The 16,960-nt window shown below is 40.9% G+C and overlaps 1 protein-coding gene across 1 annotated transcript in view; it reads right to left on the reverse strand.

Moving 5' to 3' along the window:
• Positions 1 to 4,281: 4,281 nt before the first annotated feature.
• The window catches only part of LOC123764083 (uncharacterized), a 60,051-nt gene continuing 47,372 nt past the window's right edge, over positions 4,282 to 16,960 (reverse strand). Inside the window, exons 2-5 of the mRNA XM_045751650.2 lie at positions 9,475 to 9,655; positions 8,628 to 8,809; positions 8,103 to 8,257; positions 4,282 to 7,009 (exon numbers count right to left, since the gene is read on the reverse strand). Coding sequence (XP_045607606.1) covers positions 6,737 to 7,009; positions 8,103 to 8,257; positions 8,628 to 8,809; positions 9,475 to 9,655 — 791 coding nt within the window. The 3' untranslated portion in view covers positions 4,282 to 6,736. The remainder of the gene's footprint in view (positions 7,010 to 8,102; positions 8,258 to 8,627; positions 8,810 to 9,474; positions 9,656 to 16,960) is intronic.

A 16,960-nucleotide genomic window follows, 5' to 3' on the forward strand; every position in this document is an offset into this window, starting at 1 on the left:
GGATTTGCTAGTAGATTATGCACAAATAATTGGAAAGCATTTTAGCAAGTTTGAAAAATTTAACTTATGGTACCATTAAATCCTGCCGTATATGTATGCCATGTGCAGTTTAAGGGTTAAACATTACCATTTAATGTTCTTTTAGGATTTCACTAATTTCTTTATTGTCCTTTGATTACCTGATGTACCTGAGGGCCACTAACCCTAGTGGTCTCGATGAGGACAGGAAGCCAGCAGCTTGTCAAAGGTCCTCCCCATTTACCTTCATGATCTTTTCCAGGTATATTTTGAAATTCAGCACAGTTTTAGCAGTTACGACTTTGGCGGGTAGGTGGTTCCATGGGTTAATAACACTGTGGGTGAAAAAGCATCTCCTGTTCTCAGTCCTACATTGTTGGCTTGTTGAGGTTGAAACTGTTGCTTCTTGTTTGTGTTACATCTGACCTGAAGAAAATATTCAGATCAACATCCTGTAACTTGTTCAGAATTTTAAAAGTTTCAATGAGATCCGCCCTGTCATGCCTGGTTTGCAGTGTTGCCTTCAAGCGTTCTTGATATGAGAGATAACTCGGCTGTGGAATGAGTTTTGTTGCCTGGTGTACTGTAGTACCTTCTCTAGAACAGCTATGTCATAAAAATGAGGTCTCCATGCTTGGATACAGTAATCTCAATGGGGGTGCACCAGAGATTTATACAGTTAAACCATTGCCTTCTTTTCCTTATAACCAAAAGTACACTTGATTGATTAGCTTTTCTGACTGCTGCACCCACCTGTTGTGCAACTTTTAATGAGTGGTGGATCTTGACTCCAAGGTCCATTTCTTCTTCAATCTGCTGTAACGTAATGCTATTATTTGGTAGTCGTGGCATGGGTTGTTATGCCTCACGTGCAGGGTCTTGCATTTGTCGATATTAAAGAGTATTTGCCAGTCTTCTGACCATTTGTGGAATTCATGTAAATCTCTTTGAAGGGCTTCAATATTGTTACCCTTTCCAACTTTACCATACACCTTTGTGTCATCTGCAAATTTGATGTGGTTTGTAATACAGTATTCTCGTCTGTGTCGTTGATGTATATGACAAAAAGATTAGGTCCCAAAATGGATCCTTGTGGCACCCCACATATCAAATTTCTCCATTCAGATTCGTTTCCATTTAGCACAACCCTTTGTTTTCTTTCCTTCAACTGTTGCTTTATCCATTCTAATATTTTATAATTTATTACATGGGCCTGTAATTTCCTGCCCAGTCTTTCATGTGGTACCTTTGTGAATGAACCTTCATTTGTAAGTATAGGTCCAACACTGGTGGAGGTATTTATTTCTTGCAATCCATGTATGCATATCTACACTTATATGTCCTGTCCCCATAATTTCTTTGCTACCTTCTTAAGACCTCTAGTCTGTAGCAGTTTAAAGTCGTACTAATTGCTGCTTCCAATGGGTCCACAAGTCACTACCCTATTTTTTATATACAGTCCTTACCTCATGTGCACTCAAATTCTTGTTGATAAATGGTATTGCACTATCAAAATACCTGTAGTGCCTTTCAAGTCAGCCATATACTGTACACTGAACCATGGCAAAACTCCACATATAATAGGAACCCCTCCTTTTTTATACACTTGTCAAGTGCTAACTTGAATTTATTGGTTCCTTACTTCAACCTCACCTAACCAAGAGGCAAGCAATATGATTGTTCTCATTAGCCGATACAGTATCCATCCTATTCCCTGTCCCAGTTCCAAGAAAATGCACCATCATTTTATGATGTACTGTGTGTGCATTCCTTAAACAAACTATCCTGTTTACATCTTATCAGAATCATCAGTAACCAAGATTTTCCTACCTTTCTAACACTTTCATGTTCTGGTGATGCTAAACATGTCATTCATTTGTTATTCATAAACATTTGTATATTCTTTGCTGTAGCACATAATCTATTTTAAATACATTTTTGTTTTTGATTCTGTTCTCTAGAGAATTTATTTGCAAACATTTCGACACCGAATTTGTAGTTATAATCTAGTAAATAACTGAGAATATAAAATAATTGTTAACGTTTTCATCATCGCTGATTGGGATCTGCTAAGCCCACTATGTTTAAGTTTGGGAATGCACAGAAAGGAACAAAATCTATTATAAATTCACTTGTTTTTGCAACTATTTTCTAGACAATTCATTTGCAAACATTTTCACACCAAATTTATACAATACTGTAGTTTTAATTCAACAAATAACTTAGAAAACGTAAAATGATTGACAACATATTTTGCATAGCTGAGTGGCCTGAAACATTTATGATTGGGGAACACATAGAGAAGCCGGACTGCTAAAGTGTAAAGATACTCCATCACCCCACCCACTGAATTCCTTCTTAGATTTTACTCTCACAGCATAAAGAATTTGTTTGATGTCTCTACTGTCAACTTCCTCATGGTTATCCTGTCATCCATATTGGGAGGATTCTCATCTCTCCACAACCATCCAGCTCCAAGGTGGCACTGTTTTGCTCCATCTTTCTACACTGATGTCTGCTCCTCATTATGATGTCTCCTACCATCTGTTAATTGACATACTGTACAGTAAAAGCTTTCAGCTTTAACTGCCATTACAAGACCAGTACCACCAATAATCCATCTCCCAGGATCTCATATGCTGAATTTGAAGGTTCTCGTAATCCATCTTATCATTTTTCTGCCTGATGCTATACAGTATTTCCTTGGTTATGCTCCCTAAACATTAGGTCATTAGACATTGTTATTCCCAGATCCTTTACATGCTGCTTTCCAACTATGAGAAAATGTAGAAGTAATTATCTAAATTAGGCATCAGGCCAGGAATACTGCAGGATATTCAGGTCCAAATATCAGGAGGAATACCAATAAGTGAGTAAAAAGACAAGACCAGTAATATAAAAGGCATCAGTTTCACCCACAATTCTGTTTAGGGACAAGTGACTCAAAAGGATATTGAGAAAGGAAGACTTTTTAAGTCATCCTGAAATTCTGGACATTTACATCGGAGCTGCACGACTAAGCAGGATAATGCAATTTTAGATAAGGAGCAATACAGGTAATATAGGTTGAGTAATATAGTAGAAATATAAATATTAGTGCAAAGTGACATTATTTTACTAATAAATTTAGTTTTGTTCTGATCTGTGAACTCTATTAGACAGGTATGTACAGTGTTATACTTGTTAAAAATGTACTACTACTACTACAATAAACTACAGTACTCAGAAATTGTATTTCACTTAGGATTATTGATGAAAATGTACACTACAGTATTAGAGGCAACTACGAATTTGTTAATAATGTCCTAGAACATTTTAATATTTGTTTAAAAGCATTTAAATTAATAATAGTGTATTTTAATACAATTATGGTTTTGTGTGGATTTATCTTACCTTGAGGTTACCTTGAGGTGCTTCCGGGGCTTAGCGTCCCCGCGGCCCGGTCGTCGACCAGGCCTCCTGGTTGCCGGACTGATCAACCAGGCTGTTGGACGCGGCTGCTCGCAGCCTGACGTACGAGTCACAGCCTGGTTGATCAGGTATCCTTTGGAGGTGCTTATCCAGTTCTCTCTTGAACACTGTGAGGGGTCGGCCAGTTATGCCCCTTATATCTTAAGGCAAACCTGTTTATGCATTTTTGTACAGTAGTTGTAGGCCTTTTCAAAATAGTGGAAGAGTTTAAAATTAAAATTTTGTATAAAATATTGGTCGTTTGGGGATGGTCAAGGGCCTTGACAGATTGAAAGAAATCACAGATGGAATGAATATGCTCCATCCCACAAAGCAAGGTTCCACTGTTGTTCAGTGGTAAAACTAGAAGCTTCAGAGGAGGGGCACATACCCTTATACTGTATGTTGTGTTTGAATGCAATGGAAAATCACACAACAGTTACAGATTTAAAGCCATCGGTACAAATGGCTAGAGAACAGATATGTACCAAAATATTTCAGAAAGAGTTGCCATGAGGTCCCCCTAGGCTAACTACTTACCTTCCCCAGGATGCAAATCCACAACAGCTGCCTAATTTTTGAGTACCTATTTATTGCTAGGAGAGCAGAGGCATCAGGTGAAAGGAACATTTACTCAGACACTTCTATCCTGCCATGGGAATTGACTCTTGGATCTCTCAGCAGTGCACTAATAATAATAATAATAATAATATAATAGCTAATAATTATAATATATACACATTTATTAATGAGAAGAATCTTGGAACATGTGCATCATGTCCAAAAATAGGTTTGTGAAATAAAAGTCTTAAGATATGTAATAAATACTTGATTTCCTTTACAAAACAACACAGTCATAACATTAGGCATATTTGTTCTGCCTATAAAATTCCTCCAAAATTAATTATTGAATACCTAGCACATTAATAGTTTATTATTAATTCATATGAACAAATATGAAGCAACTTGAGGAAAGTAAGATACCTTGCCATCATGATATAAATAGTAAGTGGAATAGAAGGTGGTTTAACCCCCACAACTTATATCCTCCAAAATTTCAGAACCAGAGAACTGACAAACTCACTTGTAGTTGTAAAAAATTATACTGGTTTGGAATTGATCATTTTATTATTATTTGTTAATTGATCTCACCTTTTTACATATAAAATATACTGCATTTACTTAATGAGTACGTTTTATGGCCTACACAATCTTTGTTGAACCCACAATGAGATTTGCATCACAGCAGACTGCACATGCTCCTGAATTTAATATTGCTAAAAGGTGAGTTTTGGAGAAGCACCAGTGTTCTAGTTAATTTTAAGATGAGGGATAGCAAATAAGATTGTAAAACATATGGGTTTCTCTTATTAGCCTGGTGCAAAAATTTTAGGAATGCAGAAACTAGGAACTAATGTACACGTGTCACTCATAAAAGCAAACAGCAGCTTGTGATGGATTATGCAGTATTACTTGGAAAAATAAACTGTCATTTGAATTACTGAACAATTAACACTGCCCTAAAGATCACAATATATTACTGCGCTGGATGCCTCACCAGGAAGGAAGGAATAAGATATCTACAAGGAGTTTAAACAACCTAAAACCCCTGATAAAGCTTTTAAACAGACCCTAATATTGCTGCTTATATATCTTGTATTGTGTTCTGAATACACTGTACAAGTAATTTTGCAAACTGCTAAATTTAAGGCAAACGGAGTTTATAAATACAAACCATGTACAGTACAGTACTGTAATTGAATGCCTCTAATTAGCAATGTAGATGTCTAATGCAAATAAAATAAGATTTAATTAAATAGATGAAAATTAACTTTCTGGAAGATTTTAACAGAAATCCTGAGATTTTCTGGAAGGCATTGAGACATCAAAGCTTCTCATCCAAAGCACCATTTGAATACCATAAAAGATAATGGCAAAAAGCAAATAATAGATATCACAGACTATGATTCCAGGTAATTTGTGGGTATTCCTAGATGTGGCTTTATGCCTTTATAATATATACATGTAATAGCCAGAAAATAAGTACAATTCTACTGTTTTATGTATTCACAGCAAAGCAAAAATAAATTTGGTTGTATGGTAAAAATTATTCAAATTATTACAGTCAAAGCACTTAATTTCTGACATTTAAAAAGCACATCTAGGATTGAAAATAATACTGCTTAAAACAGCAAATAGCATATGATTCAATGGAATTATGTAAATTTTTGTACAGTCCACACATCCTTCACATTACATAAGAGTGCAGTGGTTATACAGCGGTTGATTCACTTGTGAAAAGTAAGGCATGATGATCCGCTATATTCATCAACATCAAGTATTCCTCTTTATTTTACATCTGAACATAATCGGTTTCTTAAATTTATGTTAACATCACTACACATGTGGGTATTGCACCAACACTCTGGCCTAATATGGTATTACTTTGATTATAAATGACTAAACATTACAGGTCATAAGAGAGCACCAAGGATACAGAAGTACAGTAGCATATACACAAATGACTCAACAATCGAAAGCTTTTTTGCTTTAATGGGGTAGAAATCACAGTATTAAAATAACGTTAAATTGTCTGGTATGTCAAAGTGAACACCGACAAGATCACCATTTGCCAGTTAATCGAGATGTACTGTATTGTGTATAGTATAATGAACCAAACGCTACTTGGCTCTATCTTAATTTCTAAAATATTGTCCTTTTAATCCCCTTTGAGCAACAAATCACAGAATGATGTATTTTTTTCACTAGCACTCATGAACCTAAGCTCATACAAAATTACTTGTCTTTCATATAAAACTCTGAGGAAGTTCTCTGCTGATATGTATGTAGACATGCTAATACATATACTGACTTCCAAAAACAACTGATTATTAATGACTCTTTCACATTTTCTGTTAATTTATATTTCTGTTTATAGTACACAAAGAATATTTAAATATGAACAGGTAAATTCCAGATTAAAGGCTGCATTCCACTTTGAACAAAGCAGCATTTATCAGGAATATAGCCGAGGAAATATGATGTGCAGCTGAAGTGAATCTTGATAAACAACCGAGTTCATAAGTGCAAAATCTGCTTGTATTGTACAGTACAGTACCTTTCATTTCAGTACTCTCACAAGCATTTTTTCCAAAGCATAACCATCTACTCTTGTGAAGTATCCACTACTATACAGTATTCATAAACTTGCAGCCCCAAAAAAATGATTTCTTTGGTGGTTGCAAGGTACATTCTTTTAACATAGTCTTCATGAAGGTAGCGGAGACTCTGCATCCCTCTGATCCCAAGGTTCTTCTTGGCTTGCAACAGTATTTAATGGCTTAATTTCTTCTAAATTACAAATAGCTGTCTCTGGAGATCTATAATTTGGTGGTTTCTCATCATAAGAGGCTCTGAAGTTCATGTGAGCCATGGAAGAATTCTTGGTTATAGATGAATGGTAATATATTGGATGATGAGGAATGGGCTCTGAAGCACCCCCAGGATATAAGGGGTCTTTCAGATAACGCTCTCCTATAACCTAGTGAAAAAAGTTATTAAAAATATGATGAATTCATTAATGATAACGTTTTCAATGCATTACATGAAAATTTCAAAATTAAATACAGTACATACAATGTAACCTCAATGAAACAGAATACAGTACTTGTTATGCCAGAAATCACGTAATGAATGTGATTAAATGCACTTTTTCTGGTAGGCACTTTGTAGCTTCATTGTGCAGTACGAGCTGAGAGGAGTTTGGAGGTCAAAGAACTACCCAAAACTAAGGAAAACCGGCCAGAAAATCAGACAATACACAACAAACCACTGCTTGAACAAATTAAAAAGGTGAAAACAAGTGAAGAATCAAGCTTGCCAGCAGTGATAAGCATACACACCCAGTCAGGCAACAGGTTGACTATTAACCAAGGTAAAGTTAAAAAAAAAATGCAAAAGTAGTTGATAAACTTGGGTGGAGAATGACAACAACCAAACAGTCTGTACCTCATTTTGCCCGGAGGAGGTAATTCTAATGTGCCAATAAAAGTAAAAGATCCTGACAAAAAAATGAGTGATCATGCTGTGTGAAATATTCACTAAAGCCTATTGCACAGAAACAAAAGTTTCAAGGATAAATGCAAGGTTAGCTACTCCCTGTGATTCTGTTGACATGTGTTATGTTGCCACTGTCTGGAGGTCGAGGGTAATGGCCAGATGGGCCTATTAAGTTAGCAGAGCAATGCTTGGTGATCACTGTGAGGGCCAAGTATCATTTGGGAGGGGGAGAAAGGGAACTGGTGGGGGGTTAAGATTAAGCAAATGTTTCTTCTGATGGTCATTCTAGACTGGAATAATGTTTAGTGTCTTACAACAGTGCTATGGCATACCCATATGAAAAGATGCCTACCACAACATGAATTCTGTGATTATACTGTAATTACCTAAGTGTAGTTACAGGATGAGAGCTACGCTCGTGGTGTCCCGTTTACCCAGCATCAACAGAGATGTGTTATAGCATCCATTAAATTGAGGTCACAAATTATGTACTGTGGTATATTTCATTGGCAGATACAAAATATAATAAATCATAAAAATAATTACCCATATCTTATTACTAAATTAATATTTACCTGTGCCATTCTTTGTCTTTTATTTTCTTTAGCCAGCATTCTACTAGCAAGGAGAACTAAAACAATCAGGATAAAGCCTCCTGCTATGGGAACTGCTATAGTTGCAGCTCTGAACCATAGTGTCTCCATCATCTCAGAGTCCCGTCTCTTCATATCTGCAACATTGATATACAACTCAGGCAAATAAGACAATACCGTATTTTAAACACGTTTTATCAATTCCAAGATAATTTACAATACAAAAATAATTTTTCAAACTGCCAAGGTTGAGATTCAATACTGTATTTGTATTTAGAATGAAAAGAACAAATTTAAATGGTTCGATCTGAGTGCTGGATGGCGTAATAAGTGCAATTAATCATGCCCATAGTGATTGAATGGGGAATCAACACCAGTCAATTTCCTAAAAGACAAATATGATGACTCGTTGCATAGCATATAGAGTATGTATCTCCGCAAGTGAGTATCGCCACTCAACTTCCCTAGACGGGAGGTGGGCTGAGGGATCTGTCTGCTGTCTCTCACCTGTCTGGCTGTCGTAGTTGCCATCCACCTGGATGTAAACGTCAATATCGCGGTAGTTGCACATGTCCTGGCTGCAGCAGGTGAGGTCGGGGTCCGGCTGGGGAGCGGTGCTGGGGGTAGGAGAACCAGGCGACTCCACACTCTTTATTCCTCCCTTCCTGGCGCACTCCACATGTCGACCCCTGAGCCAACACAACCACCAGTATTATTATACTGATTGTTCACATGTAAAAGTTAACAACATTCATTCAGTAAACTTACGTTCTAATACACGTTGGGGAGGGGGCAGGGAGGGAGAAAGAAAGAAAGAAAGAAAGAAAGAAAGAAAGAAAGAAAGAAAGAAAGAAAGAAAGAAAGAAAGAAAGAAAGAAAGAAAGAAAGAAAGAAAGAGAGCACGAAATAGAAAGAAAGAGACTGCGGGAAATGCACCTCACGTCACTGGACGACAGAAGAGTAAGGGAAGACATGATTACTACCTAAAAAATTCTCAGAGGAATAGACAGGGTAGATAAAAGATAAACTGTTTAACACGGGTGGTACACGAACAAGGGGACACAGGTGGAAACAGAGTACTCAAATGAGCCACAGGGACGTTAGAAAGAACTTTTTCAGTGTCAAGAGTAATTAACAGATGGAATGCATTAGGCAGTGATGTGGTGGAGGCTGACTCCATACACAGTTTCATATGTAAATATGACAGAGCCCAATAGGCTCAGGAATCTGTACACAAGTTGATTGACAGTTGAGAGGTGGGACCAAAGAGCCAGAGCTCAACCCCGGCAAGCACAACTAGGCGAGTACAGACAGACAGACAGGGGGGGAGGGGGTACAGACAGGTGACACTTACATGGGTAGGAACTCGACACAGCCGTGCATGGGTGCCCAGCGGTGGTAGACCTTACGGGCCTGAGTGTAGGCGTGAGTGGGTGTGGGCGTGTTCCTCGTGAAGCAGGCGCCCAGGAGGCTCTTGCACATGTAGCCCATAGTGACACACCTCGGCAGGTTACAGTGGCACCGCACCTCGCCACCTGAGCGACACAAACATGTATTACTAACAATGCCACACATAATCACTTTGGTCATTGTCAGCTCGGACAACGTAGCTAACTAGTGGCAGACAGTGGTGGCCTATTCAGCAAGAATCAGAGGTAAATAATCAAATGTTTATTGTGTCTACTTTCTTTCCGCAAAAATGTTAAATTATTTGTTTCAGCGAGCTATGACTGTGAAGTGGTAAATTTTAACAACAGGAGGAATGATAATATATTTAATGTTTATTTTAAATTAATATCTACATGAATGCACAATGGGCTCCACACCAATGTTGGTGTATAAAAAGGTACGTTCTCGCAAACCCAGTCCCTTTACAAATCAGAAAACGATGAATGCCTAATAAAAACTTACACATGCAAGAATTACATTGGGTACTGGTGATTCTTTCACAAGTTTTGGCGCATTTACAATAAGTATTATAGTATTACTAGAAGTATTTACAACACTACAAGTATGAACAACAATAATTCAAAGATTAACTTCTCCAAGGAAAGCATTTGGTCATACAGCCTACAATACACGTAGACCCAACACGTCTTTAACAGCACGCAGCCACCAGAAACAAGGCGTGCGGCCACGAACCAGCACGCCGCCGCCACCCAGTTTTAGTTTAGTTCATTTATTATGCACATATTTTGTGGGCGGTAGTGGAAAGGGTTACAGAGGCACATAAATGAGCCTCTGTAACCCTTTCCACTACCGCCCACAAGATGGGTATGGGAAACAAAGGGGCGTGTATCACCGTAAATGTTTTTTATTTATATATTTACTGAGAGCACTAGAGCAATGGGGTGTAGCTCGACAGGAAACGGCGACGCCAGACTGTCTGTCACTAGACAATGGAAACTCGCACCTCGGAGTGCTAAGGTCGCACTATGACCCAGAGGTCAGGTCTTATGGTGACCAGTTACTCCTCGAAAGATGCTAAGCTGATAATTGCAGCGAGACGCCTGTACGCCGCCTGTCCATTGTTCTGTAGAAAGATTGTGCTCTCTCATGTAGGCGTGACCTAGCTCCTTAGCCCCAGATAAATACCCGCGCAAGTTTAGAGAGATAGGGAGAATCCACCCTGACATTGAGTTCGGCTTGTCAGGCAGGACTCTGTCCCAGGCGCCAGGCCCGGTGTGGTTGGGAACGAGGCCTAGGAACGTGACACCACCCCACTCCACCCCCTCTCCTACAACCGACGTTCTACCTATTAAATTTCATCAATTGAAGTTTTAATGTTCTCGTAGATAACAAGTTGGAAAGATTTTTGTCTATAAATTGTTAAATGGCTGGTGACAGCAATTCTTTTTCTTCTATTATTAGCGTCTTTTCTTTCCCGTATTAATTATCTTTCTTAATTTCTTTCCCTTCTACTTTTAGTTTGCCTCCTCACTTCTTCCCGCTTTCCTCTCCAACTCCTCCAGCACAGTTCTTCTACGTTAAAGTTTTCATCTCTCCCCTTATTTTCCCCCTATCACTCACCACATTCATTACAAGCGAGCAGCCACCAACGAGCACACCACCACCAGGAACAACGAGGCGGGCGGCCACCAACGAGCAAGCCACCACCAGGAACAACGATGGTTTGCCTTCCCAACAAAAGTTCCTGTCAAGGTCAACATTAGCCATCTGCACTTGTGTGTATTCCCAGTATGTGTTGGTGATTTTTGCAAGGTTGCCCTCGCCCGTTTTGTGTCACACTGCATACCTTCCTCGCCTGTTCTATGTCACACTGCATACTTCCCTGGTCCGTGTAGGTCGCTTTACACACCTCCCTGGCCGGTGTAGGTCGCTTTACACACCTCCATGGCCGGTGTAGGTCGCTTTACACACCTCCCTGGCCGGTGTAGGTCGCTTTACACACCTCCATGGCCGGTGTAGGTCGCTTTACACACCTCCATGGCCGGTGTAGGTCGCTTTACACACCTCCCTGGCCGGTGTAGGTCGCTTTACACACCTCCATGGCCGGTGTAGGTCGCTTTACACACCTTCATGGCCGGTGTAGGTCGCTTTACACACCTCCATGGCCGGTGTAGGTCGCTTTACACACCTTCATGGCCAGTTGTATGCCACACAACTCCTAGTGTGACGGGAGGTGTGCGTGTTCCCGTAAAACAACAATGACTGCAGGAACACAGTACTCTGTATCATCCACCACCAGCTGCCTGGTAGAGGCCCCCCCACCAGCTGCCTGGTAGAGGCCCCCCACCAGCTGCCTGGTAGAGGCTCCCCACCAGCTGCCTGGTAGAGGCCCCCCCCCACCACCAGCTACCTGGTAGAGGCCCCACACCACCTGCCACCTTCAGTACACTCACCACCACCAGGGGGGGGGGAAAGGGTGTTGGAGAGCGAATAACCGATGAAGACTTATGCTGATCATGTATTCACCTAGTTGTGCTTGTGGGGGGGGGGTAGAGCTCTGCTCTTTCGGCTCACCTCTCAACTGTCAATCAACGACCTTCCCTCCTTCCCCACACACACACACACACACACACACACACACACACAGAGGAAGCAGCCCGTAGCAGCTGTCTAACTCCCAGGTACCTATTTACTGCTAGGTAACAGGGGGCATCATGGTGAAAGAAACTGCCCATTTGTTTTCTGCCATCGCCGGGGATCAAACCCCGGTCCCCAGGATTACGAGTCCTGAGTGCTGTCCAATCAGCCACCAGGCGCCCTTGGTGGGAGGAAGACGCTTGTGGGAGACCGAGATCAACACATCTAGAGGAGGAAAATTAAAATATTATGCTCAACGAAATGAGCATTCCCTCAACCACTACTTGATCAACCGGAACACATTCCAGCAGGCAATGAACTACAAAATAAGACTACCACTGCCAGATCTACCCAAAACCCTATTTACAAATGGAGAGTACAGTACTGTACATCCTTAAGAGCACTAATCTCTGTGAGTCTCCGTATTTGCCAACCCATGCACTCAGCCCTGGAATTTAATATTTATAAAGAAATGCAGTGCCAGTAGCACAAGCAATAAGTGTGGACAAAAAGCTTGAACACTGGGGAGATACCAGAAGCACTTAAATCAGCAGATATATTGATGACCAGACCACACACTAGAAAGTGAAGGGACGACGATGTTTCGGTCCGTCCTGGATCATTCTCAAGTCGATTGATATTCCATACACAAGAGAGGGAGCAAAGCATTGGCTAAGTATTATAGATCAGTCGCATTAACGTCCCATATAATAAAAAGATGTTGAGTGTGTGATCAGGCGTCAGATTTCCAGTTTTATGAAGACAAATGACCTCCACAACCGAGGTCAACATAGATTTAGAGCAGGAAGGTCATGCCTTTCGCAGCTACTCGACCACTGTGACAAAATCACTGACGCATTAGAAGAAAACCAGAACGCAGATGTGGTAAACACGGACTTTACAAAAGCATTTGATAAATATGACAATGGAGGTTACACTTGTGTAGTTTGTGTAGTCTTCTATACTATTACCTGTGTAGAAGACATTTAAAAACTACATTAATTACTATTATTATTAAAAACTATTATTAATAAAGTTTTTAATTGAGCAGCAGAAAATAACAAATGTTTAACAGTGATAAATTCCAGGTGTGGTAAAAATGAAGATCTTGAACAAAATACAGGGACCAAAACACAATCAAATTTGCTCATAATAGGAAAGCAACATGTAAAGGATCTGGGAATAATGATGTCTGACGACATAACGTTAAGGGAGCATAACCAAGCAAATACAGTCGGCTAGTATAATGATAGGATGGATTATGAGAACCTGCAAATCTAGGGATCCCATCACAGTGCTCATACTATACAAATGACAGGCATTGTCCTGTCTTTAGTACTGCTAAATACTCACTTTTCCCTTCAAAGCGGGAGAGACTGCTGAAAAAGAGGGAATATAGAGAACATATATGGCACGCATTGACACGATAAAGCACCCAGACTATTGGGATTGTCTCAAAGCTCTCAAAATGCTTTCTTCTAGTCTCTTAGAAAGGAGACGAGAAAGATACATAATAATATATACATGGAAAATACTAGAGGGCCAGATCCCAAATTTGCACAGTAAAATAGCATACTGGAGTGAACGATATGGAAAGAAATGCAGAATACAACCAGTGAAGAGCAGGGGTGCCATAGGCACAATCAGAGAACACTACGTGAACATCAAAGGTCCACGGTTGTTCAATATCCTCCCAGCAAGTATAAGAAATATTACCTGAACAAAATTGGAAGTCTCCACGAAAAAAACTAGACAGTTTTCTGCAAGAAGTGCCGGACCAACCGGGCTGTAGTGGGTATGTGGGCCTGCGGGCCGCGTCAAGGAACAGGACCAGCCTGTTGGACAGCCTGTTCACAAGTCAAGCCTGGTCTCGGGCCGGGCTTGGGAAGTAGAAGACTCCCAGACCCACCATCCAGGTACAATCCACGGATAAACAAAGTGTGAAAATAAAAATACTGGCGTAGTTTAGAAGTGGGGAACACCAGCGAGCGGAGCGACACCTGTGTGGTGAGGAGTGGCCCAGCTTGCTCTTCAACAAGAGCCAATGATTGATTGATTGATGAAGATTAAGCCACCCAAAAGGTCGCACGGGCATGAATAGCCCGTAAGTAGTGGCCTTTTGGAGCCATTACCAGTATCATTAGCTGATACTGGATGGAGATCTGTGGAGGTGCGACTGCACCCTACGGAGAGGCCGTGACCTCTGAGAGCCAATGACAACTGCAGGTAATATACCACCCTCGGTGAAGCTGGTGACCTCGGCTACACTAATGCAATAAAGCTCTCTCAACGTGTCAATAATCCGAGGTGTGAGAAATAATATCCCAACAAACAAGCAACAGCCACAACGTTGCTTGCTGGAATACCTCATTCACAACTGCGTTAACCTGTTAACTGTTAACCTAAACCCAAATTGCTGAACAATGACTTGTATTTAACATATAGGATGGGTGTTGAGAGTGGTTGAAGGAGAGGGCGGTCCAGGTAGTGGGGAAGGTGTGGTAGTGTAATCAATACCTGGCGCCAGGCTGGCTGTCCCACCTGCCCCGCCTGGCTGCCCACACCTCGCCCCTCACCCCACCTCACGCACTCGCCCCTCACCCCACCTCACCCCTCACCCCACCTCACCCCTCACCCCACCTCACCCCTCACCCCACCTCACCCACTCACCCCTCACTCCTCACACATCCCTTATACCTCAGCACACTCGCACCTCATGTATACTCTCCCTTCCTTACCAGGCGATTGAGAGGCGGGACCATCAAAAGTCGCCACAGAGCCAAAGTAGTGGAAGGAAGATCCACTGCGATATGGTACGAACAAGCCACTGGGTACTACTCTTTCAAACCTGGCAAAAAGATATCCAGAGACATTGCAGTAAGCATACACAGACTCAGACTTGGTTGCAAGTGGTGCTAGGAGGTGATAAACCCAATATTTAGAGTGTCATATCTGTGGAACAGAAGCGCCACTATTGCACTACTTACTGGAATGTGAAGCTACTGAAGCCCTGTGCATAAAACTCAACATTAATCCAACGACAGCAGCTGCATTAGAAGCACATTCCACAGCCACTACAATGATTAGAAAAGCCGTTGAAGAATGGGACACACTAATGAACATTCTGCACCTACATCCGCCACCAAGATATGTTATTAAAACAAGACTAAAACAGAAGCGGAAAAGAAACAGGGAAAAGGGAGGAAACCCCACCTCCATTTAATACTTTGACTCAAATACCAGAGTAACAAGGTTATCATGAATAACCCAACTCAATTACGGGCTCACCATAGCCCGTGCTACATGGACACTTCGTTCTGAGTAGCTAAATCTAAAACAACAACAACAACAACGTCTCCAGCCGTTTGGCGTCCAACTAAATTTCACAACTCTTCCTCCTGCTTATAAAGTAGTTATTTACAACTATGTGTACCATAATACTTATATACACGTAATGGTTAACTTGATAGTACAATTTAGTACTATTCACTTTATAGTCAGAAAAAATAAAGCCAACCCCCAAACTTAAATATTCCTAGGCCTAGTATAGTACATATATGTATTATATTAGGCCTCAGCGTGTATTAGGCCTAAGAAGGTTAGGTAAAGTTTTCTTAGCAACATCGGTACAAATACTTTTCCGGGTTGTCCAAATTCAGTACTACTGATTTGTACTTTCTAATTGCTTTCAGATCAATATACGTATGATGGCTCTCGTCGTTACTGTAAGTACTACATAAACACGAGGCCCGGCTCAAATTTCAAGATCATTTAACCTTACTGACTTTACATTGACTAGTAATTGTGTGTATTTCAACCCGCCGCCCATAAGTGCTTACAGCAACTGTGGCTGGACGTTACAGAAGTGGACTGTACACGACAAGACCAGATAATACTGTAAATTTTGTGTAAGTTTGTCACGAACAAACCTTCCGTGATATGTGGTCTTCAATGTAATAATTGTACTTCCAGGCAAGGCGGCTTCCTCACACATCAGCACTCGTGAATGCATGACCTGGTCTCCCATCATCGATGGCAGCGAGCCTGTTAGGCTATCGACTGACCCAGTATGCAACCCACAACAGGAAATGTGCCCAAACGTCTCACCTTGTCATGAAACTGAACCGGTCGGCCGAGCGGACAGCACGCTGGACTTGTGATCCTGTGGTCCTGGGTTCGATCCCAGGCGCCGGCAAGAAACATTGGGAAGAGTTTCTTTCACCCTATGCCCCTGTTACCTAGCAGTAAAATAGGTACCTGGGTGTTAGTCAGCTGTCACGGGCTGCTTCCTGGGGGTGGATGCCTGGTCGAGGACCGGGCCGAGGGGACACTAAAAAGCCCCGAAATCATCTCAAGATAACCTCAAGATAGTTGGTTTTTATTTGGTTTAAAGCGAACTTATCACAAAGTGGCTATATACACTGGCTTAGCGCATTCCCTTATCTTGTCACAGTCTCTCGTTAGTTCGGCTTTATGTCTGCCAATCTACACTACTTCCTGTCACTCTGTCAAGTATATTATTATTATTATTATTTATAATCTTACACTTCAATTCTGGAAGGTTGAAGTCTCCTGTAAGGACAATTATCGTGCCGGGTTTGTTGTCTACAGTCTTGATACTTTATATTTATATCTCACTCTGCGACTGCTGCATCTGAGGGTCGCTATAAGACGATAATTCCTAAACTTTTATTCTCTACTTTGATCACTAATATCTCAACCACATCATATGAGTACCTTAACATTTCTTTATAACAAGTAAGAGTAGCATGCAGACCTGCTTCTTGATGCGT

This window comes from Procambarus clarkii, chromosome 1 (genome assembly GCF_040958095.1).
Source record: "Procambarus clarkii isolate CNS0578487 chromosome 1, FALCON_Pclarkii_2.0, whole genome shotgun sequence".
Lineage (NCBI taxonomy): Eukaryota > Metazoa > Arthropoda > Malacostraca > Decapoda > Cambaridae > Procambarus > Procambarus clarkii.